Source organism: Muntiacus reevesi, chromosome X (assembly GCF_963930625.1).
Source record: "Muntiacus reevesi chromosome X, mMunRee1.1, whole genome shotgun sequence".
Taxonomy (NCBI): Eukaryota; Metazoa; Chordata; class Mammalia; order Artiodactyla; family Cervidae; genus Muntiacus; species Muntiacus reevesi.
The window spans coordinates 17,773,118-17,798,859 of record NC_089271.1 but is presented as its reverse complement, the minus strand read 5'-3'; the positions used below and the strand labels follow the sequence as shown (position 1 = coordinate 17,798,859).

Sequence of the window (25,742 nt, the reverse complement as noted above, 5' to 3'; positions counted from 1 at the left end):
GCTTTGAGGCTCTAGTTACCTAGAGGATCTGGGAGCTCTGGAATTGGATGGTTGCATTGATTCCTGTCAATATTGTGTTTAAATTTCCCATATTATAGCTAAAAACACAACACTTTCTTGAAAACATAGAGATAAAAATAACAGAGGAAAGCCATTTGCCTTGTGGGATGGGCTGTGTAGCAGTAGGCATTCCACAAAGGTTTGCTGAATTTAATGTACTACATATAGGATCCAAACTGAAGACCATTTGTCCCTTCCTTCCTGGTATTGAAAGAAGCCTTTAAGAGCAGCTTTTGGCAGTAAAGCCTGGCCCCTTCCAGGAAGAGGCCTGTGAATCCATCTTTTCATGTCTAAGTATATGTCAGCAATATCCACTAGCAGATTTGGAAATCTGTGTCACATGAGTTTATGGTCTCATTCAGCCACTGTTTCTTCACTGCCTTGGGAGGAGTATCAGTTTGGCCTGGCAATTTCAGATTTCTTCATCCATTATTGCATGGATGCCAAGCTTTGTGAAAGATGGTTTGGGGTGATTTTCAGTGGTGGTGTGTTTACTCCTGAGTATCAAAATGCTCAATAAAAGGCTTTCTGTTCTCTGACAACAGGCCGTTTTCCCCAGACACATGCCTTGTTGTTTTTCCATCGTTAACAGTAGATAACAGTTTGGGAGCAGCCAGAAGCAGTTGGCATGGGCTCGAACTTGAGGGGCTTCTGGAATGGTCTTCTGGCCACTCACTGTTGGGCACCACCTTAACCGAAGCTTTATTGACCTGAGTGCTCTGCGGTTTGTCAGCTCTGGTCCTTGTGGTTTCTCCTGTTTGTTATGTCTGCCTTTTCTTATAGGCAGTGACTGTATGATGATGGCTGTTGCCTTTCTTCCTTGATCTTTTTTCAGAATGATCACTTTCCTCCGAGCCTGTCTCTGCTGTGTGACTATCTTCTATAAGTTGTTCATGCTGTCCAGTCCCCAAGCAAAGGAGCGGGACAGTTAACCTGCTGTTTTTAAAGCTGTTGTAATTGAAACAGTCTTCCTTTGTAACTAGATTCATGAAGAGGCATTATGATGATTGATTTTTTTATTTGGTAAAATTCAATAACAGCAATAATGGTTATATACTTTACATACATTTCTCCATTTAATCTTCCTAGAAAATCTATGAGATACCTATTATCTCCATTTCAGACAAAGCAACTGAGGTTAAGTAAGTTGCCCAGGATCACATACTTGGTAAGTCTGATCTTAGAGGGGATTCCTATTAATACTAATTCACTCTTAACCACCAGATGCTGTCATGAAAGGGGAAACAGGTTGATTTGTTCCATTCTTACATCCCATGCATCTAGAAAGTGCATCTTACACAGGACTTCCCCATAAATCTAAAATTTTTAATTGTTAATATTTTTAAAAAAATTTTTGGCCATGCTGCCCAGCATGTGGAATTTTAGTTCCCTGACCATGGATTGAGTGTACGCTCCCTGAGTTGGAAGCGTGGAGTCATAATCACTGGACTGCCAGAGAAGCCCAAAACTCTAAATGTTTTGGATGGATGTTGAATTTATTGTTGACTGAAGTAAATTATGAATATTTCGTACCTCCAATGTGCAAGACACATCACAGAATACAAAGATTATTACCACAATACAGCCCTTGCCTTCCTGTCTTGCTTATAGCCTCAGTCTGTTAAACAGATATATACATCAGTGGCCATAATTACAAAGCAGAGAGTAGTGAATGCTATTCAAGGGATTCAAAGCAAGTTCAGTAGGAACAGGAAGAAGTGAGAGAGAATTCCAACAGTTGGCATCTAGGATATTTTTATGGAAGGCATGGAATTTGGGTTCACCCCTCATTGTTAAATGTCTTAATATCTAGTCATTAAACTGCTCTGAGTTTAATTGGATCTCTTTTTGAGGATCTTCATTCTTGGAGCACCTTGGGGTCATCTTTCTAAGTATTCAGCTCTACATCTAGAAGATGTAAGCAATGTGTACCTGACCTCTGGATGTGCTTAAAAGTCCCTGTTTTGCATAAGTATGTGATATAAACTCATTCTTTCTAATAAAATATAAAGATAGTGTCATTGAGTCTTTATGCTTTGATGCAGTTTTCTCTTCTGTTCTTCTGTAAAATCAGGGAGCCTAGTTGATTCCAAAAAGGAGTAAGTGTTATTCTTTGGGAATCTATGGAGCAGCTGATGAACATAAAGAATGAGTCCTACAGGATTTAAGCCAGAGCTATTAATATTTACATTAGCCAGATTTAGAGACTGTCTTTATGGAGACAGTCGGTTATCTTTTAGAGAAGTGGAAAGAGTCTTTACTGGAAGACTGAGGTGAGTTTCTGGACATATATGGGTTTGTTCTCTAACTTACCTCACTACATGCTGTCTGTGCCCCTAATGATTTTGTGGTTGAATATTAAATAGCAGGATATCAGAGCCTCATGAGCAATTTTTTTGCCATTCTAGTCAGTATTCCTACATAGAGAGAGGCTGGTAGGGAAAGAGCAGTATACCCTAAGCCTTTTTACAAATTGTGATAAAAATATATATAACATAAAACTTACCATTTTAACCATTGTTAAGTGTACAGTTCAGTGACATTAAATGCATTCACATTTTTACATAACTGTCACCATCATCTGTCTGTCTCCAGACCTCCTTTCACTTTGCGAAACCAAAACTCAGTACCCAACAAGTCTCCATTCTTCCTGCCCCAGCCCCTGGTGGTCACCATGCTACTTTTGTGTCTCTGTGATTTCTACTATTTTAGGTGTCTCATATGAGAGGAATTGTCTAGTATTTATCCTTTTGTGATTGGCTTCTTTCACTTAATGTAATGTCTTCAAGGTTCATCCATGCTGCGCCATATGTCAGAATTTCCTTTTTTTTTAAGGCTGGGTAATCTTTCATTGTATGCCCTAGCCTTGTTAGTAGCAATTATACTTGAAAACCAAACAACAAAGCATTGCTCCAAGCATTACCTCTTTTCTTTCTTTTATTTGGTGGGATTGGAGTGGGGATACATTTTGATATGAAAAATACATAATTAAAAAATTTTACATGTACAGTATGACTAATATCACTTTTAGAACAAAAGCAAGCTGCTTCTAACTTGTCAGAGTTATAAGGAAACCAGTAGTACCCATACTGATTGGTTATTAGATCTTTATGCCAGCAATATAAAGCCATTGCAGAAGTTTCCAAATATTTTTAAGGAGCTGCCTGAGAAATTAAAAGTGTGTCCTGAAGTACATAGTGAGACCTTATTGGTGACACTGAAAATGAGGTATCAGTAAGTCACAGTTTTCATGATGATGCCCCAAAATATAGGTCAGCTTTCTAAACCAGCTCAGCCTGCTTTGTCATTTATTATGGACTTCATAGCTTATTAACAAGCTTAGCATAGCTTATTAACTTATTCTGACTGAAACTGTTTTATTTCCTTTCCTTCCTCTGAAGGACAGAAAAGCTTGTCTGGAAATTTCTTTTGGGGGAAAGAAATTTCCCATTTTTGTCTCTATCTTAAGACATTTTTGGAGACATACTTGACTAAACTGTTTACTTGAAATTTGTTAGATCAGAAAGATGCTTTTTCATATGTGTCAAGAGCTTATGTATTTTTATGGTTTTTCAAATGGTAGATGGATTGGTGTTTTAACAGTAAGCTAACTGTTCAAAACTATCACAGGCCTACTGTTTTTTCACTGATGTCACCACACCAGCATCAGAGACTTGAGGAACACATCCACTGGGTTCTTCTCATTGGGATAGATTTGCCACCATGCTCCTTTGAGCTTCTGTTTCCAGCTCTTTTGCCTCTCTAGTGAGGGTCTGAATTTAACGTTCTTTGTACACCATTGGCACTCAACACCTCTGTCGAATACATATGTGTCGACTTAAGAACATAACAGAGTTTGGGTGTTTTTCCATCTGTATACACACCAATTCAGTCACTGATTTGTCCCCATCATGACTGTGGAGTATGAACAAGTTGTCAATCTATGTGTTTCTCCAACCTTTCTTCTGCATCCTTAGTTTCACTGCCTCAGTTGGATCATTGTGTCAACCTCCTAAAGATCTCCTTGACTTTCCCATGCTCTTTCTTCTTCATTCCTCCCAGTGCCACCAGATCACTGGTCTTAAAGTCACAAATGTGATCAGACCGTACCTCTGCTTACTCCCAGTTGCCTTTAAGATAAAGCACAGACTGTAACATTGACCCTGAGGTCCAGGCATCTCCCCCTCCCTTCACCCCACCTGCAGGACCCCCCCTTTGTCAGCCCCATTCTGTGCTGTGAAGCCCCCATTCCCTGCTTACCTTCTTGCCTTTGCTCCTTCTTTTCTTTAGCCCTAGTGCTCTCTCTATCATTTTCTACTGGGTAAATTCCTACTCATCTTTCAGAATTTAACTCCAGCTGCATCACCGCTCTGAGACTTATTTTCCCATGTAGACTTGTTAATGGCTCTTTTCTCTGTTATGTATACTTTTATTGTCATGTTTATCCCTTTGCACTGTGATTCTTGGTTAATTAGTATGTCTCCATTGCTATACTTTGAACTCATTAAAGATCCAAGACTTGGCCCATCTGATTTTTGTATACCCAGCTTCCAGCATGGATCGTGGCTTATGGTTGTGTTGTTGTGCTCTGTTGGCCAGTCCTGTCCAACTCTTTGCAGTCCCATGGGCAGTAATCCACCAGGCTCCACTGTCCATGGAATCCTCCAGATTAGAATACTGGAGTCAGTTGCCATTTCCTCCTCCATGGGATCTTCCCAACCCAGAGATCAAACCCACATCTCTTGTGTCTCCAGCATTGGCAAGCGGGTTCTTTACCACTTCACCACATGGTAAGCCCCTAATGTTCCTGTAATAGTGGTCAAAGTCAAATGCTCACTCATGATGGTATTTCTAGAAAAGAATAATGAATAAATGAACGAGTGAGTGAGTGAAAGAAAGGAATGGAAGAAGGAAGGGAGGGGTGAATGAAGGAAGAGTGATGGAGCACTTTAAAGGTAGAAAGGAATACTGAATAATACTTTGCCCTCAAGTATCTCATGCACATAAAAATGTCATGATCACATGTCAGCTGCATGTCAGTAGAATACATTTAGCTAGCTGGACTTTAGTTGCACCTTAGAGGTGAGATGGAATTTAGATATACTAGAGGAGAAGATGCTATCCCAGGTAAGGGGAATAGTCTAGACTATGTTGGGACTGAATAAGTCAAAATACTGTAGAGCTGGGAAGGATCTTGTATGCTCATTGAATTCATACAGCTGCTTTATTAGAAAATTAGGACTTGCTCCATGTATGTATAGGCAGTTTTTTGTTAAAACCCTGGATAAACATAAAACTCAAACTGGCCCTGTGATATTCCCTGCTGCCCTACCATCTTTCTACATTCTTCTTAAATTCTCTAAATGCGTCTAAAAGGAAGGTATTATTAATCAAAAGATAAAACTAATCCTCTGGTAGAAGAAAGGCATGAGATTCCCTTTATGTGTCCTAACAGCAGAAAAGAGTCTTTTGAAAGCATAATGGCAAACTGTGTTTTGCCGAAGTAGTATGTGAAATGGAAATTTACTTTGGCTTGTTTATCCTCTGTGAATAAGATGTCCTACAACAAAATAGCATGCAGGCTCCTCTCTCGGGAACAGTGGGGGTAAAATAGAAACATCATTTTCATATACTGTCAGACGTTTGGAGAGCTGCCTTCTATGCTTTTAATGTTGTCTGAATGTACATCATCATTGAGCACTTAAGTAGGTTTTGATTCGTTCTTTAGCACTGCATTTCCCCAGTACGAGTGGAAGCCCCTGCTACACTTTCAGAAAGTTATTTTGTTTGACAAAGAGAAAATCCAACCCATCTCATTAATGCATGTATTGGATGGTTCTTTACAGTTTTTTTAGGGCATGGTCTCCTGAGGTATTCAAAAAGCAAACCAATGAACCAAATGATCAGTTCCTGGCAGAAGTTAAAGTGCATGATAAATTCTAGAATTTGGCTCATATTCTCAAGTACATCTTTCCTGCTGATGCACACATGTGTCTCAGAGAGAAAGTTTATGTGTGTTTAACATGCAAATATAAAACAGACTTCATGTAAACACATTCAGTAAAAGGAGAGATATTTAAAGCTTCTATTGGACAGGTTGAAAGAGTAAACCCTGGAAGATCTAATGGAAGCATCTAAGATGGGATTTAGGTGTCTTACAGTCAGAGAAAGTTTGCTCTTTGTCTCAGAGCACAAGAGAAAGATGCCAGCCATGGAGAGATCTAGCACGTTGCAGCAATTAGAAGTAAACCCTCAAATTTCTTCAGGACTTTGGGAATTTACATGAATAGCCATTGAGAAGCAGTATATATTCTGAGTGTTTTTAAGTAGATATAGTAAGGGGTGATGGTGGAGAGTGATTAAAATTTGAGTCTACAGGAGATCAAAAGAAGCAACTTGAATTGGGGAATAGAACCGTTGTCTAGAAAACTTTCAAAATAGTCCCTGTGACAGAAGCAAAATCCATAGGCTGGGGTCAAAGAGGAAGGGATGAATCTGAAAGCAGGAACTGGGTGGTGGGTTTGATATGGAAAGGTACAGTAAAAGAGTAGTCAAGAGTGGGTTCCAAGTTGTGAGTCTAGGAGACGGAGAGGATGAGGCAAGAGAATTTAGGAAGCGGAGGTGGTAATGTTCTCACCCAGCTCTTCCATAGACTGCCCATTCTTGTGATGTGTTGCTAGGTATCAAAGAACTAGGGTGTGTTCAGCTAAGTTTAGAAAACTCTGAAATAATGTTAAAGATAAAAGTAAACTGTAGGACTTCTTAGAGACCAAGTATTCTGTGTTTCCTACATTTACCAGATTGTGACATTAGGTGTTGTGGTGCTTAGTTGGTGTGTTGGTGGAACATCTTGGCAACATGTGTTGGAAAATTATTTCAGAACAAGAGAATGGGGTGTGTGTGTGTACACATACCTGAGTGATAGTGACCCCTCCAAGTGAGAGTCCTTTGATCATAATAAATAGAAACTTGAGACAATGTGAGGGAGCAAGCTAGGAAGAGTATTTGGAAGTCAGAGGCAGAGAGAGGTCCACCGGAAACCTGACTCAGATTGGGTTCTTCTTTATGGCAACCAATAATTAATAGGAGATAGGAGTCATGTGCATGAGAACAAGGGAGTGAGACATGGACCATAGAGGGCCAAGAATACAATCTGCTGTTATCAGAAACCAGGCTAGAAGAGCTGATATGTGACAGTGACAAACAGCAGGACTCCAAGAGGGGTCTGGGTTGTTAAGGAGGACAGCTCCTTTCATGTAGCTGTTGTGATGTGGTAGGATGCTAATGGTAGGACAAAGGGGGAGGAGATGTCATCTCCAGATTTCTGGCTTCGTTCAGTGAACACTTCCTGGCCCTTTACTTTGTGGAGATAAAAGAATAATTAACATCTAGGTTTGGCTCTCAAGGCGGGCACTGTTTCTGAAAAGAGAGGAGGAGAAAAGCAGTTAAACTTCAAATACATCTAAAGCAGCTGTGAATCTGACAAGGTCTTTAACTCTGGTTGGGCAGGGAGGTTTCACGTAACTTGACTTATCACTAACTTTTCAAGACAGCCAGGGAAATACACATTATGTGAATAATTGTAAGTCTTAAGCCCAACATCATAATCAGAAGATTACTTTTTACATTTTATCTTCTCTTACAGCCAAGTTTAAAAGAGATTCACATGAAGCATGTCCCTTTGGAGATGTCAGAATTAACACGGTGGTATGTGAGGTATTTCGAAAGTAACCTCTGTCCCTAGGATGGAGGTCCAAATATATTTTTTCCTACTGCACTGTGCATTTGATTTTTAGAATTTTGAGTTGTATTCTATTCTGGCATATCTTCTGTTCAGATCAAGTCATTTAAGCTGAGCCAGTCAAAGTGGGTGAATTGACAATTGTTAATGTAAATTTCCCAGTGAGTTAAAAAAAAATCTTCTATTAAAAGTGCACAGATGCTCTGTTGTGTGGACACTCTTTTGTACTAGTTCTCTTCTGGCTCGGACAGTAGCTGGCTGCTTACAGGGCTTCTACCCTGCTCCTGCCTCTCCCTGCTGAGCGCCGAGAAGACTTCATAATATCATCAATCATAGATGTTCATGAAAGGAGCCTGTAAGAATAAATAAAAAAGTTAACAGTGAGTTTAAATAGCAATTTGTATATCTCTCTGAGTTATGGTAGAAAAGGAAAGCTGAAAGGTGGTGGGTGTGGTCATATACAGACACTGTTTTGCCTCTCTTCTCATAGCGATCTCCCATGACCTGTATCTTGACCAGGATTTGGGATGACCATGCTGAATGGGTGGGCACCCCTCAATACACCACTCTGGAGAACCCAGGGAATTGCTGATTCAGTGTTTGCAGGGACATTCAGCATCCTCTTGCCTTTTCGTCTGCTTCACTGCTTCATGTGTTTTGGATATTTAATAAATCTGTACTGAACAGAAAGGGAAAGTGCTGCCAGATACTAGTGTAGTAAAATTTATGCCTTCAAAGAGCCATCCTTGATCTTGTATCTCACCAGCTTTTTGAAATGTCATCGCTTGTATTTGACTTTGAGTAAACTGTTGAATGATGTCTCCATTTAGCTCCTCAGAAGATCACCCTTTCCTAGAATAGCCCCCAGAAAGCCTAGTCTCCCCATAGTGGGACTCCACCAACTGCTAGGATGTACAGAGCTCTCTCCCTCTTCCCCTTGCCCCGCCAACCTTTGTGATTTCAGTTTTCTGTGATCGTGTTGGAGAAGAGACTTCCAGAAGTGAAACTTAAACTTTCTTCTCCTTAGCATTGTCCTATAACTGGAAACTTTTTTGTGCTCAAAGGAGCTTGCATTTGAATTAGAATAAAGTCAGAGGAGTGATTTTTGTGCTTGGTTTGAGCGGAATCCTAGTCTCAGGCTCCAGCAGTTGCAAAGAGAAACAGATATTATTAGTCATTAGGGAACCGGATTCCACTTGAGTCCAATCCAGTGATTGTGTTTCCTACAAGCATTAGTTTCTTCATTTTGGCACAGAAAAGAAAAAAAAATAACTTCACTAACTGAAATCATATGTGAGTTATCTGTCCTGATGCTCTATTACCAAAATCTTGCTGAACTAGAAGTATTACCAAAATCTTGCTGAACTAGAAGTGTATATGATGCTCTTACTGTTCACAACCCACCCCCCCAAAACTGTAAATACTTTTGTCAAGAGAGCTCACAGGTAAGGGACTTCTGATATTAACTATTTAAAGGACAGAGTTTTTTGAATTACTTATTTTTAAAAATCAGGCTTTAATTGGAGTTTAGGGCGTGACAGGAGCGACAGAAGTTGACACCAACTTGGTGATGACTGTTGAAGATAGTCACCATCTGTAGAGCTTCCCCCTCCATACGTGTCGGCTTCAGCCATACATCCACTCCCAGACCAGCAGTGGCCTCTGGGTTGGGGGCAGTCAGACCAGAGTCACGCGGATGTGGATCCTGGGAAGTCTTTAGCCCCAGCACAGAATAGGAGGGCACGTGGGCTGAGCTATGGAGCAGAGCGTGGGAGTCCCTCCTTTGGAAAATGAAAGTGAAAGTCGCTCAGTCCTGTACGACTCTTTGTGACCGCATGAACTATACAGTCCATGGAATTCTCTAGACCAAAATACTGGAGTGGGTAGCCTTTCCCTTCTCTAGGGGATCTTCCCAACCCAGGGATCAAACCCAGGTCTCCTGCATTGCAGGCGGATTCTTTACCAGCTGAACTGCAAGGGAAGCCCCACTCCTTTGGAAGGCACTTGATAAAGTGGGTCCATTTGCAGATCTCTTAGAAGATGGAAGAGCTGCATCCTGAGCAGCATCAGCACAGCCCCTAAGTGTAGGGCCTGTACTTGCCCGGGATAAACCATCGTCTTTGTGATACCCAGGAGGGCAGGGACTCTGAACTCGGCTGAGGAAGCCAAAAGTAGAGATCCCGGATGCTCTTCCACATCCTCTACTGCCTGCCAAGTGGATGAGAGATGTATGGATAGGATTCCCCAGTTTTTCCATTCACATAAGCCCGCATGGTGGCTGACCTTCAGTTACATAGGACCTTTTTGTGCACTGGAGCTGGGCATTGCTCTCATGATGTGTGCCTTTTAAAATCTAGGGTTTCCATGCATGTTTAGTCCAGTGGACCAAAGATATTTTAAGAGGTAGGGGAAGATAGAAGTCTGGTGAGAAAGCAGTATTTCGCTACCTTTTGTCTTTCTTCTTGTATTTAGAGTAAGGGTAAAGGGCAGAGGTTCTCAAATGAGGTATTTGGAAAAGGTGTAGGGTGTTTGGGGTGGACACGGTGATGAAGGAGCACTCTAGGCTATTACTGGGCAGGAGCAAGGGTTGCTAACTGCCCTTGAATGTGTGAGTCTTGTCCAGTGAAGAAACCTCCCACCCCAAATGCCACTGAAGAGCAGCAGGGCTTGGCCTTCCCTGAAGGTTGGTACAGTCATGGGGATCTACACACCTGGCCTTCAAGGTCGTCTGAGCCCAGAGAGGCTAGATAGTCTTCCATTTTTGATTCAAAGTCATCTTACTGTTCATTCATTCATCTGCTTTCCATCTATCCATTCATTCAACCTTTCAGTATTCCTTTGATGAAGGGTCTCGTGGCCACCTATGCTCCCCTGGCCCCTACCCACCATCTCCCTCAGTGATATTGTCACCTTGTCTGCTCTGCTAAACTTCATGTCTTCTCTGAAGTGACTCATTTAGTAGCAATGACAAGTTCTTGTGCCAGTGAGACTAGAGAAGGGGAAGGCATTTGGTGGAAGGAGGTAGAGAAGAGAGGAAGAAGAGCGAGAAAGATGTCTCAGAATTTGTTTAGGCTTGAGACTAGGCATCCAAGCTGTTAATCCCAGGAAAAGGCAATTGGTTAGTGCTAATAGAATCCTTTTACATCGAGGTTGGTGGTTGTCACCCTTGAACCTACATCACAATCCCCTGGAGGGTGTGTTCAGACAGAGACTGCCAGGCACCATCCCCCAGCTTTATGATTGAGAAAGGCTGGGCAGGGCCTGGGAATTGGCCTTCCTGACACAGTTTGCAGATGAGGCTGGTGCTGTGGGTCTGGGAGGCAGGTCTGGGTCCTAGAGAAAAGAGAGATGCCTGGAAGACCAGGCTAATCTGGGAGGAGCTGGCATTCCTCTCGACCTTTAGTCAGGGCCCATATGAGGAAGAAGAAAGAAGCTAAGATGTAGCACCTCCAGAAGATGACAGCCACCTCAGCTTCACTACCACTCAAGTGCTGGGATCCATGCAGAGGCCAGTGTACTGTATTTTCTGAAATACAAAGAAAAAAAATAGAGTAAGCTTTGCTTTCTTACGTCTTTCTGTTCAGAAGTAGGTGTATTTAACTGGTGGCCTTTCTTGATGTCTCCTAGCTTGGTAAACTGGTATATCACTGATAAACCAAGACATCAGAGCTGGAGGGCGACAATTCCTTTCATTACCAAATAAGGGGGAGCCATAAAAATGCACAACCTGTGAAGGCTTCTCTAAAGAAAGACATTTGGCTTAAGGCCCAAACCATTGGATGTCTGATTTTTTCAGGAGTGGAAGCCAGGTCAGGATTGGGTATCATGTTTACTGCTCTGTTTTCCTGATTTGCTCTCTTTACTGTCAGCAGTAACTAAAGGATTCATTGTTTTTGTTTTCCTCTTCCTAATTTGTTAACAATAGTGATGCTTTATTCTGGTCCCCAAAAGGGAAAACCAGAGAGTGGGAAAGAGATGCTATCTGAAGTGTGAGCAGGAATGCGGCTAACACTCTGAGAGCATCTATTTTTATTGTCACTTTCTGACTTTTCAAGATAATTCTAAGAGCAGTTTTTCATCAAATGTGACCTTATGGCCAAATAACAACCAGCTTTTCCCCTCCTTGACGTTTTGTCAGAATCATACCATGTTATTAGTTTGAATACTTAGCGGTGGTTGAGGAGCGGCATAATATTTGGGGTTTCATTTTTTATCCGATATAGAAAGCCCCGTGGCACTAAATAAAAATGTCACTGTGTAAAATTTAAAGGCTTTCTGTCACAAATGTTTTTAAAAATTTATGAAAAGCTGAGGATTAGATTTATCTTACCCTCTTTCTGTGATATATTCATATTTAATGTTAGTTTCAGCATTTGAAGCATGAGGAACTTTTTCGAATGAAAAACTGTGGTGAACCAGTTGTATCTGAAGAAGCAGACCACAGGGCAGTGTTTGAATTGTGCAGTTTACTCCCCTTCCTATGTTCAAGGGGCAGATACGCTTGGTTTTCCCAGTGGCTGGACTTCTCCCTGGGAAAAGTCCTTGTTGTTAGAGAGGTTGATGCATGTGGCTACTTGGTTCTGACAGCTGTTTCCCTGTATCAGGTGCCGTTTTCCTTGGACGTTAATCCCCAGCACACATATGTGATGGCAGAGGAGCAGAGTGGGGCCAAACTTCACCTTTAGAACTCGTATTGTTTTTCTTCTTTGTGGCTTTGAGTCACTGAGTTGCCTGTGTTTGGGGGACTATCTTTAGTCAGAGACAATATCTAGTCTTCCCTGTGGATGGTCCATAAATAACGAATGACAATAGAATTAGCTATGAATGAAGAGAAGAAAACGAACTCAAAACAAACTCATGTATTTTTTAAAAAAATTACTAAATAGATGTCTTGGGTCTGCAGCATTGGCCTTACTCAAAACCCTAGAGGGTTAAAAGCTGGTGAGGAGGAAGGGAGCTGTTGGCCCTGCTTGTTCCATCTTCACAGCACACAGACCTACCTTGGAGGACACAAGCGTGCTTCCTCTCACTGCAGGTTGGCTCATAGATTACTAGGAGACACAACAAGGCACATTTGTTGTGGACTGTGGGTTCTGCCTGTCCTTCCACCTGTTCATCATTGGTCTGTTCTTCTGTCCCTCTGTCCCTCCATCCCTCCCTTTTTTCTGTCCTTTTGTGCTCTCCCTCTTCCTGCTTTTCTTCCATGCTGCAAACACTTCCAAGTACCTGCTCTGGGCCATAGATTGAGCCAACTTCTCATGAAATGAGGGGAAATATACCTGTTTTCTCTGCTGAAAGTAATCAACCTTTTAATAAGAGCCAAGGAAGAATGGCAATAAGAGATATGGCTTGCCTACAAGGACAAAACCCTTTTGAGCTGGTTTTCCCACTTACTTGTCCCTGAGGTCCAGACCTAATTGAAGACTGGCAGCCGTTACCTAGAACAGTACCAAAACTTAAGTGTGTGGTTTTTGGGATGAGTTGTGAGCTTTTCATCATCATGATCTTGATGTTTTTATTCCTTTGTTTAATGCAGAGAATCATCTTGATAAGTAAAAATCATCTTTTCCCCTCCTCAGACTATTGGCAAGAAGTTACCTCCAACTGCAGCAACTCCAGACTCATCAAAACCAGAAATGGACAGCAGGACAAAGAGTGAGTTTTCCTTGTTTATCTGTTTTATGTTTGAAAAAAGTGAATGGTTTTATGATCATTGAGCCCCTTTTGAAAAATTCTTATATAATCTTAATGACTTTTTTAATAGCACATTAGGGAAAAAAAATGCACCCAGATGGGTTTCATTTTGTTCTTACCAGTAGGGTGGGCACAAGTTCGATTCAGAACTCCTTGATGGAAGAAGATGCTTCCCTGCCATTTGTTTTTCACCTGCATGCAGAGCCAGGGCTTATCCGTGTATACCTGGATCCATCTGCATAGTTGAGGAGTCAGGAAGATTTTAGAGAATGGCAATTCAAACAGTGTCGAGATTCATAGGCCTTCAAGTCAGAGAGGCTTTTCTTTTAGCCTAACCACTCAACAGACACTCCCAAATCTTGACTCCTCAGCACAGCTCTGGTTGTATTTCTATAGTTACAAGTGTCTTTCTTCTGTTGAGCCAGATATGCTCTTCCTGTCATTTTTACCCATTGGTTCTAGTCTCTGGGTCTATATTGATTTTAGCCCATTTTTCTCCTAACAGTTTTTTAAGTATTTGAGGATAATTGCCCCCCCCAACCTTCCCAGTGGTCAGTACTCCCCATCCTAGAGTTGCCAGATAAAATACAGGGACGCCCAGTTATATTTGAACTTCAGATAAACAATGAACAATTTTTTGTCTTTAGTATGTCCCATGCAATATTGGTTATTTATATGAAATTCAAATGTAACTGGGCATCCTGTGTTTGTATTTGCTAAGTCTGGCAGGCCTCCAATTCCTTTAGTCATTCTTCTAATAACTGGAACGTTCTGAACGTGCTCTAGTCAGAAATAAATACTGCAATTCCTTCTAGGGATTTCACTTTTTTTTTTCCAGCTTCAGATTTCCTTATGAGGATAATGTGGACAGACTACTAATCTAGTTTGGAAATCCAAAGATTGAGAGAAGCTCTATCATACATATGTGATTATGATTAATATAAGAGCAAGCACAAATGTATTCTTTTAGTTCCTGAAAATATACCAGAAACTCCTTTTTCAGTGCAAAACAGGTAGTTTTGAGAGCAAGTAAATGTTACTGCCTTAGACATAGAAAACGAACTTATGGGACTGCCAGGCCCCAAATGGTGTTTTAGATAAATATATTCATGAGTGTTATAGATGCAGCTGTCTTAATGGTTAAGGTTCAGATGAGGTCGACATGCCTTCAAGGTGTTAATGATACAATCAGACTCTATTTAAAGAGGCAGGACGCTCACTAGAATAATGCTCTAGTCCAGCAGCTCCCCAACTTGAGTGTGCCCCAGAATCACCCAGAGAGCTGGGCCACACCTCCAGAATTTCTGAGGCAGCAGGTCTGGGGTGGGGACTGAAATTGTGCTTTTCCAATAAATTCTCAGGTGCTGGAATGCTAATGCTAAACCTCCATTTAAACACTAAAACCTTCAAGATTCTTGAAGAGTATCCTGAAACTTTTTCTTTACACGAATTCAAAGTTAAACCATTTCCATAATATTTTCTCCTTTTGGACAGTAGCCCATCCTTCCTTCCATTCAACTGCTCATTCTATTTTCTGGCCATTAACAAGTTTATCAGTGATCCAGGTTATTAGGCAAGTTTGCTGGAATGGCTGGAGTGGAGGATGGGCAGGAAGAGGGGAAGACACATCAACCTCAAAGGTAATTGGAATGGGGTCCCTGGGGCAGGCTGTCCTCGTGACAGGTGACAACCAGTGGCCTTCACCAACCTCAGTCATGTTTGCAGAAATAAGAATCTGAGAAACAGAGAATTTTTTTAATGGAAAAGAGTTTCAATAGAAGTGAAAGAAAAATGCCTTATAGATTGTTCCTCTCTCTGCAGATTAAATCGACGCTAGGGTGACTTGTGAGTTGGTTTGGAGGAGGCAGAGCTGGGGGAATCTGAGCGTCACTTGTAAGATTTTGACACAAAATAGGACAGTCTACAGGACATGCTTAAGTGACTCATCCTCAGGCCTCAAGAACTCACATTAGAATAAGAGCACATCCTTGATAGATCTTTTTGTCTTCTGTAATGTCTGCAGGCAGGAGACTCAAGTCTTTTTTGGCAGTGTTAGGTGGTGGGTGTGGAAGGAGTTTTAGAGAAGTACTCACCAATAGAAATACTATGTGAGCCACATACAAGATTATACATTTTCTGGTAGCCACATTTAAAAAAAAACCAAAAGAAACAGGTTATAAAAAGAATTAGGTGAACTCAATTTAAATATATTTTATTTAGCTCAATATATCCCAAGTATTATCCTTTCAATGTGTGTGACCCATAAACAATTATTAAATGAGGCATTTTAATTCTCTTTTTATCTGAATCTTCAGAATCCAGCGTGAATTTTCCATGTATGCCACATCTCATCTTGGTTTAGCCACGTGTTGATTATTAAAAGCCACACATGCCCAGGGGCCACCGTATCAGACAGCATAGTTTGAAAGTGATTCTGGGATCTAAGATGGGCTTCCTGGGCCTGGATTTTGACACAGTTCGGAATGCTCAGCTCCCTTGAGCATGTGGGAGAATCCTGACTCTAGCCAACGCCTCTTTCAGTCCTACAAGTATCTATTAACGATGTCTATCACTAGATACTTCACAGAGTGGGACTGAGTTGTTAATAACGAGTGGTTTTACAGGCTGACAGGGGGTGTTCTGCTGAGAGTCAGGAAGCACAGGTTCCAGGACTAGCTCTCTTCTTAGCTAGCTGTGTGATCTTGGGCAAATAATTTTGTTTCTCTGACCTTGCTCTTCATTGTCTGCATTGTCTCTGAAGTCAGAGGGTTGTACTCAAGAGAAGCCTTCAGGTCTCTCCCAGCATCTTCACTATCTTATTCAGTCCCAAAAGCTTTATAATTCAGAGTGAAAGCTTTCTGCATTCCAAGAATTGAACAGCCCTTGGGAGAGACAAAAGAAAGATGTGAACAATTGAGTCGGAATATGAAAGGATGTCATTTGGCACAGATGCCATAGAGATAAGTCTGTGTCTAAGTGGTTGGGAAGAATGATCACTGTGAGTGAAGCCTGGAGAGGTTTTTATTGACAGCCATGTTTTCGTGGAGCCAGAGCAAGGATTGCTGCAGTTAACTCTCACCCCTCACACACTTTCTGACTTCCATTGTAAAGAGCAAATTCTGGGGTAATGGTTCTCCCATGATTTCCACAAGGGCCCCTACTCCCCCAGGTAGCCCCATCTGTTTGGAACCTTTTGCTGCTTCTGGATTTGGATGTAGCACCCAGGTTCAGGCGGAAAGACACAGAGCGCTGCCCCGTTTTTAGAAATGACCCTGCACTTGGGGAAGAACACAGCCTCCTTCCTTCCGGTTGGAAGTCACACCCGTAACAACTTGCCCAGCAGTACAGAGGAGAGATGTGCCTTCCCACACAGCTGTCTCCTTAGCACGTTCAGATACTGGGTTGGCCAAAAAGTTTGTTCAGGAGACGTCCCCGGTGGTCCAGTGGCGAAGACTTCGAGCTCCCAGTGCAGGGGGCTGGGTTTCGGTCCCTGGTTAGGGAACTAGGTCCCACGTGCCACAACTAAGAGTTCATGTGCCACAACCTAAGACTGGGTGCAGCCAAATAAATAAATAATTTTGAAAAGGTTTCCTTGGGTTTTTTGGTAACATCTTACCGAAGAACCCAAGCGGCCTTTTTTGCCAACCCAATACAATCTCATGTCACTAGTAAGCATTATGATGATTCAAAAAATATTCAGTGTAGATTGGTATCTTCTAAGAGAAAGTGAAGCTCAGCTGATCAGGATTTATTTAAACAACTAACATCATCTCCCCTCCCCCCAATAAAGCTTTGATGACATTGAAATTCATCAGAAACGCATGCTGTGGAACAGATTGCCATAATTTTCATAACAAGAGAAAAGCTGTCTAAATATTCATAAATGTAGTGCCCTGAGGTGCCTCCAGCTCACCACGTCTGGAGCTCCCCTTTTTCTGACTACAATTGATGCAGATTTGTGGCCTCCGTGGGATAGAAAAATAGCCTGAAGAAAGAGTTCTTTAGCATCTTCCTGAACAAACAGTTCAGTCTTAGAGATTCAGAGGACCAGTTGAGCAGGTAGGTTAGAGAAAAAAATAGTCCTTGACAGAATGTGTACAAAGGCAGGTCAGGCTTCTAAATAAACGATGCCTGGGGAGCAAAGGCTAAACTTTTCCTGCTTAACCTCCCCTCACATTATCACTGGACGCTTGTACCACCTTTCTGATCACTTTGTCCCTTGACTTGCTTCTTAGGCATTGTCCCCTGTGACGGTGACTCGTAGTGCCTTGTGGCTATCATTGATCCCTCATGGTGGGAGTGGTGTCTTCTGCCCACCACCCCCACCATCCAGTCCAGGAAAGTGCCATGGACTCAGTGGACACTGGCAACAGTGGTGGTGGAGCAGATGGAAAATTAAAAATGATTTCAATACCAGGCTCTGTACCTAACAGAGTCTTGTCAAAGCAGTGTAGTAGCCACAAGTCTCCTTCCCTAGGTTCATAGTCACTGGGAGGGAAAGAACACATTTGTTGACTGTCAAGCTTATTTCAGATTCCTAGGGGATCAACAGTGGTTGCTCTGTGGGACTTGCCAGATCCTTGTTCTTTCTAGCCTCTGCCAACGCCCAGCCAGCCCAAGAGCTCCTGGTTTAGGTTAGTTTGACAAGGTCACGTTTCTGGGCTCATTGCAACACAGGGACTGCCCAGGAACCCCTGTGGAGCATTGCACCAAACAAAAAGGAGCAGTTACAGATTTGGAGGAGAGGCGGAAGTGAGTGAAATTTAGATGAAGCAGCAGGGTTTTGATATGTTTCAAACAAAACAGGGCTGTGTGAGTGGGGCCTCATCACGGCTGGTCTGTGAGCTGAACCCAGGTCCTGTGTCTTTGGGAACCACTGATCCATGAGCAGGGCTGTGTCCAGTACCCCTTACAGGAGGTCCTGCTCTGGTGTGGGGATTCCAGGCTTCTTTTCTGTGTCACAGTGACTTGTTTCCTTCAACCAAGGGTGGAACATGTCATTATTACTAATACGATACATAAAAGCAAAGTTTCTGATCGCCTGTGATCTTAGAGGACAGACTTTCTCAGGGAGTAAGAAAGCAGTAGTCACTCTCTCAGAGAAGGGGCTTCTTGGACCCTTTGCAGCTGTAGCGTGTGTGCTTGGGGAGGAATACTATTTCCAGTTCATGTTGCAGCTGGCTGTATCTGCATTTGTATCCGCATTTGCAGATTTTTACTTTCTCAGTCTGAGCTAATTTTCACTTTCTCACTACATGTTTGATTAGGAGAAAAAAGGGTCACCTCCCCTTACGTTGGGATTTTTCCCTGCCTTGTTGTTGTTAATTCACTAGACTGTTTTCAGTTCTTTGTGATCCCACAGACTGCAGCATGCCAGGCTCCCCTCCCCTTCACTAGCTCCTGGAGTTTGCTCAGATTCATGTCCATTGAGTCAGTGATGCTATCTAACCATCTCACCCTCTGCCACCCTCTTCTCCTTTTGCCTTTGCCCAGTCTTACCTGTGAATTGTTTTCATCTCTTTTGCCAGGATAGGTGTTTTTGCTCATTTATCTTCTCCAAAACTCGCTCACACTTGGGCCTGGAAATTTGGGCACATTTGATATGAAATGTGTGTCCTACCCAGCCCTTTAGCTTCTCCCACACCTGATGTGTCCTAAACCCCTCAGGTTTAGTGTCTCAGGGGTCGTTGCTCACCCTAGGAAAGCACCTTTCATCAAATGCTCCCAACACAGATTCAGAGTGGGGGGTCTTTCTGCAAGGGTAACCAGCCTACCCACGCTGCAGATGACCTGGATTTCAAATGCAATCCTCTTAGAAGACAAAGTGAACTCTCGCTCTGCTGTCCTGGTGGATTTCCTTCCTCCCAAAGACTCAAGAGTTTCTCCTCACCTGAGCAGGAGAAGGTGTCATTGAGAGGAGCCATTGTCTGCTCCATATTAGAGAACAGAAAGGCTTCCTTTGCCTGTTACATTTTGATTTTTGTTTTTTTTCTTTTTAGTAAGAAATTAAAAAGTGACATAGTTCATATTTGCAACATAATTTGAAAGTCATATTCCCATCAACATGCAAGACCAGGGGGGTCAACTTTTTTGTGACAGATAGCATTGGGCCAGAGTTCACAATGTAGTGGCAAAGATGTTGTGTTTTATTTCCCTGAGTTTAGATATAGACCAGGTTTTCTCCACCTGGGCCCTGTGAACATTTAGACCACATCAGACTTTGCTGAGGGCTGTCCTGTGTCCATTGTATGGTATTTAGCAGCTTCCCAGCCTCCATGGACTAGATGTCAGTTACCATCTCTTCCCCCCACATTGTGACAACCATAAACATCTAGGGACTTTGTTGGTGTCTCATGGAAAGCCAAGTCAACCCAGTTGTGAACCGCTGATGTGGACTGTCTTATGCCTCAGGAGGGCACCACTGTATCTTCTGCTGCCAGGCACATGCTGGACACTCAGTATTTTTTGAATAAATGTATTCATCCCACCCCTCCCATGAGCGTCAAAGAGAATAAGTGAAATAAGACTAGTTATCTGCTTCTTGTCATCAAGAATGGTTGGGAAACACCCCGCCCCACTCCAGTCAAAGGCCTGGGACATTGTCCAGGCAGGGCCAGTGCTATTGTCCTCTTCCAGGAAGGGACCCCAAGTTTCTGCTTTGGGAAGTGATTTCCCCATTTCCGAGTCTCTAAGGCTTTAATCCAAACACATCACTCTGACTCTCCTCCCTGTTGCCTTGTCCAGAGCTCTGCATATGCTTGCTTTATTTCTTCTCCTTAATGATAAACTCCTTGAGAATCAGATAACTAGTCTTATTTCAGTTTTCCCCAGGACACAATAGAAGTCAAACCCTTATTGCAATTCCAAAGTACAAAACACTCCCGAAAACTAGAAGGCTTTATTACTCCTTGGGTGATAAAACTTGTTCTGGGCTAATATGAATGTGGGTATGTGCTTCAGTAGTGTCCAACTCTGTGACTCCCTGGATTATATAGCTTGCCAGGCTCCTCTGTCCATGGGATTCTCCAGGCAAGAATACTGGAGTGGGTTGCCATGCGCTCCTCCAGGGGACCTTCCCAACCCAGGGATCGAACCCCTATCTCTTAAGTCTCCTGCATTGGCAGGCCAGTTCTTTACCACTAGCACCACCTGGTCTTCATTTATTCCATTTGGGGTGACGAATCATTCATTTGCTGCAAATTGTTAATGTATTTGATGCTTGGGTATAGCCCCAGATCCCAGCTGGGGATGTTACATATTACATGGTATGTGCAATGTATTTCCTTTCTAAAATCTGAAAAATTCTGTTGCCAGGGCTTCTGAATAAGGGATTATGAACCAGTAGTGTCTCAGATAATATTTGTTAGTTTAATAAAAGAATTTTCAGATTTTGATGTTGGCAAAAGTAGACACCACTGAGCTTGATATTTTTGTTCTGGTGTCCTCAGAAGAAAAGAAATCTCCAGTTCTAGGCATGACCTGATACTTTCCATCTCTGCTGAAAGTTCTGGAAGGCTTCCGACCAGACTTTGTGACACATGGAATTTTGATCTTCATGTCCTAAGTTGAGCTCAAAGAATTGTCCTAAATTTAATGTAACTTTCTTGGTGTGTGTATGTGTTTTCTTTGCTGATATGTTTATTCTCTTTCTCCTGCTTTTTTTTTTAAAGATGAGGGTATTTTCTTAAGTTTGTTTGTTGCTTTTTGTACAAATAGATTATAAAGGCAGTTGAAGGGTGTCATCGGGTGTGGTCATGTGAATTAAATTCCGTGAACAATCTGTTTTTAATCTCATGTAAATTTCTAGAAATTTAGAGATTGACATAATGGGGGTGTGAATTATGACTGGACTTCTTGAAATTGCAATGCCAGTCACTTATAAGGGGCTCTTGATTGGGAACTGAGCAATTCTGATACTGTATACCAGATATTGTATAACACATTTTCTCTGCACCTTTGAATGTATCTGTGTTTGTTTTTTTTTTTCTTTTTCTGGAAAGAGTCATTGCTTTTTATCAGATTCTTACAGGACTCTGAGACAAAAATGGCTTAAAAACTGACTTAAGGTTTCAGTCTTATGCTAATTTATTAATATTTTTAAATCTTTCTAAAGAAAAAATAGAGACACAATCATCTTAATCACTAGAGAAATCGTGTCTTTATTTCTTGATGTGCATGTGTGTATTAATTCCTATTTGATCTTGGACTAATTAAATCCATCTAATTGATGAATAGATGGAAAATGCCTGCCTCCAAAAATTAATTTCAGTCCTTTACTCTCCATCTCTGTCTGCTACTCATTTAAAATTTATAATCTTCCCACATTCAAAAGGGATTTGGAATTATACCCTTCTTTCAAGACCTATCAAATGCCTGCTCTTTTGTGAACTCTCTCCTGAGTATGATCTTGCCTTTCTCTGAAACACCGTGACAGTATTCTGTCATAGTGAGTTGATGCTTATTTGTGTATTAGGTTGGACTTCTGTGCGAGGGTGGTTGGACTGACCTGTATATCACAGGCCCAAGAACTGACAGTAGCTTTTTCATGTTGTTGTTTAGTTGCTAAGTGATGTTGAACTCTTTTGTGACCCCATGGACTGTAGCCTGCCAGGCTCCTCTGTCCATGGGATTCTCCAGACAAGAATATCGGAGTGGATTGCCATTTTCTTCTCCAGGGGATCTTCCCGACCCCAGGATCAGATCAAACCTGCATCTCTTGTGTCTCCTGCATTGTCAGGTAGATTCTTTATCACTGAGCTACCAGGGAAGCCCATCTTTTACATGGTGGTGACTCAGTAAATATTTGAATTAAAGTAGGAAACATTTTTATTCCACAGACTAGAAAATTGAAATCATAGTCTCAGTTAATATATTATTTTGCATTTGAATTTACTTTTGAATATCTTAAAACCATTGATATAGCCAAACCAACCTAATGTTCTTATTTCCCAATACTGCTGAGTTATGGCCCAAATGCCTCAGAAGTTAAAAAAAATTCTTATTTTAAAATATATCATAATAATTTAAAATGTGAGGTAAATAGTTGTCATGTTTGGTCAGGAGTGTTGTGAATTACGGTGCTCACGACCAGAGCCCTGAACAGTCAGAGCTGGCTGGGACTTATGTGTAGCCCAGTGTGTTCCTTGATACCCCCATTATTTCACTGAGATATTTCTGAGGATCTGGGGAGAAGATGGACCAGCCTCACTCTCTAATTTAACCAGACAGCTCTGTTTTAATTTGTTTTATAGTAGAGTTCTAGAATAAGTTTAAATTAGCTCTAAGAGTCCTGATAAAGTTAGCCAAACCCTCCTCTTGGTGCTCCTGAGTCAGCCTCTCTTTCACACCTGAGGACGTGAGGTCCAGAGCGACAGTGTGATTGCCTCAAGTTGTGTGTTTGGGAAGGACTGGTTGGGGCCAAACCCAGTCTTGACCATTCTGACTTCTAGCCCAGAATCCTCTCTTCCTGCTTTGCTATCCCATAGTCCTCTACTTTATAGGTATTGCTAGAGAATCATCAAGAAACACAGGGTGGAAGCTATGTCAGGTTCTGGAGATACAAAGATGGATGAGGTATTGTGTGGGAACCTGCTTTACAGAGAGAGGTAGTTGACGGTAGCCACTGGCACTATTACCTCCTCCTTTTATCTAAAATTGGTGCTTTCTAGATCATTTTGCATCTAAGTCTTCACCATATAGCTACATGGTGAAAGTGTTCTAAAACTGCATTGCAGAGATGGCCACCCAACTCTATAAATTTATTAAAACTCTTCAAACTGTACAACTTACATGTGTGAATTTTATGACATTTAAATCATATATCATTAAAGCTGTTTTTTAAACAATAGCAGAGGAACACCTACCCTCCTTTAGCTCATAAGGAAACTGACCATAAAATGAAATGGCCTCATGAAACATTTTAAAGGCATATTAGTACTTTCTTATAAAAATGTTTTCTCACTTCTGTTGGTTATAAGTCAATTTCATAGTCATTTACTGACCTATTATGAGGCCAGGTCTTAAGGTAGCAAGGGAAGAGTTTATGGGGGAGGGTGGAAGAAGGAATGAGAAAGATACATAGGAAGAAGGTTTGGGTGGCAGAGGCAGATTATAGTGAAGTGTTTCAGAAGACCTTACTGAAAGTGTCCTCTTTCTTCTGAGTTCCTTCATGTCAGGGAGCCTTCTGCTTTGAGTGATAAATACCTGCCTCACCACAGAGTGATGATAAGCAGTGAAGTTTTATTAAGTCAGATAACAAGAAATCCAAGGACAGGTCCCCTGAAGTTGAATAATTTGACAGACATCTCAACAGTGTCAGGGCTCAAGGTCACTTCCTCTTTGATTTTCTTGGCTTTTCTTTCATGATTGAAATGTGACTGTGGCAGGACAAAACTGTGTATTGTCTTCCAACAAGGGTGAAACAGTGTTAAATGCAAAAAGGCTGGGGTAACTATTTTTCTCATGTATCTTTTTTTTTTAATCTGGGAACAAAATCTAACAGCCTCTCCCCACCCCAGGACATTTCTTCTCACATCTCATTGGCTAGAAAGTGGATCACATGCACACTCCTCAACCAACCACCCACAAAGGGGAGTGAAATAAGTATTATTTGCCTAAAGAGACCTAAATTGACATTTCCCCAAAGAAGATACACAGATGACCAACAGACATATGAAAAGATGCTCAATGTGACTAATTATTAGAGAAATGCAAATCAAAACTATAATGTGGCATCACCTCACACCAGTCAGAACGGCCATCATTAAAAAGTCTACAAACAGTGCTGGAGAGGATGTGGAGAAAAGGGGACCCTTCTACACTGTTGATGGGAATGCAAATTGGTACAGCCACTATGGAAGACAGTATGGAAGTTCCTTAAAAAACTAGCAGTAGAGCTACCATATGATCCAGTAGTGTCACTCCTGGGCATATATCCAGAGAAAATCATAATTCAGAAAGATACATGTACCCCAGTGTTCATTGCAGCACTATTTACAGTAGCCAGGGCATGGAAGCAACCTACACGTCCATCAACAGAGGGATGGATAAAGAAGATGTGGTACATATATACAATGGAATATTACTCAGCCATAGAATGAGTGAAATAATGCCATTTGCAGCAACATAGATGGACCTAGAGATGATTATATTAAGTAAATGAGATAAAAACAAATACCATGTGATATCACTTATATTTGGAATCTAACAAAATGATACAAATGGACTTATTGACAAAACAGAAGTGGACTCACAGACAGAGAAACTTACAAATACCAAGTGGGATAGTGGGAAGTGGAGGAAGATAAATTAGGAGTTTGGTATTAACATATACACTACTATATATAAAATAAACAACAAAGACCTACTGTTATAGCACAGGAAACATATTCAATGTCTTGTAATAAATTGTGTGGGAAAAGAATCTGAAAAAGAAAAAAAAAAGAATCTGAAAAAGAACACCATATGTGTGTGTGCATAACTGAATCACTTTGCTGTCCACCTGAAACAAACATAGCATTATAAATTAACTATATTTCAATGTAAAAATGATTATAAAAGTATTATTTGCATAGACATACTTTACTCATCCCCAGATCTATGGGAGGGTTCCCTATTCCTGAAAATAATGCCTGAGCAAATTAGGATTCTATGAACTGGGAAGGAGATGGGGGATAATGACCAGAAAGTTAACCAACAATATCTACCACACTTAATTGACTATTTTTGATGGGTGGAAAAGAATAGAAACATGACTTTTTCCTTTTCTTTGTTGGCCACAGATGTCTTATCTTCTATGTAAAACGTTTCCATGATTTTGATCCAACATATTATTCTTAAAGCAAAGACCGTGCAGGGCAGTTCTCCAATAATACTGCATTTTTTTCAGTGTTGTTGCAAGTTTTGAGGTGGGGTAGTCATATTTCACTAATACAGTCAATAGGAAAATTAGTAAGGAGCGGTTATTATCCAATTTAAAGATGCTTAACTTTCCCCCTCTCTTTAGAACATTTGGGCCCATTCAGAATTTGGGAGGTTTGCTATAGCTAATTTAAGAGAGATGGAACCATGTGGGTTTAGGAATATTTGGGTGGATTGATAGTGATGGGATTTAGAACTAGTGCCTCTTAGGATGAGTTAAGGAGCAAAAGCCATCAACTTCCCAGAGTACCTAAGACAGAAGGGTTCCCACACTAGGCTAGGGGATATAACTGATATCTTCAAGTCATTGAATGGGAAGCAAAAGTAT

At 41.4% G+C, this 25,742-nt stretch overlaps 1 protein-coding gene across 3 annotated transcripts in view; it reads left to right on the top strand.

Annotated features, from left to right (window-relative positions):
• SH3KBP1 (SH3 domain containing kinase binding protein 1) overlaps positions 1–25,742 on the top strand; it is a 338,270-nt gene that overhangs the window by 222,609 nt on the left and 89,919 nt on the right. For all 3 annotated transcript variants that reach the window (XM_065915717.1, XM_065915718.1, XM_065915719.1), the window contains one exon: positions 13,381–13,456. In XM_065915717.1, coding sequence (XP_065771789.1) covers positions 13,381–13,456 — 76 coding nt within the window. The remainder of the gene's footprint in view (positions 1–13,380; positions 13,457–25,742) is intronic.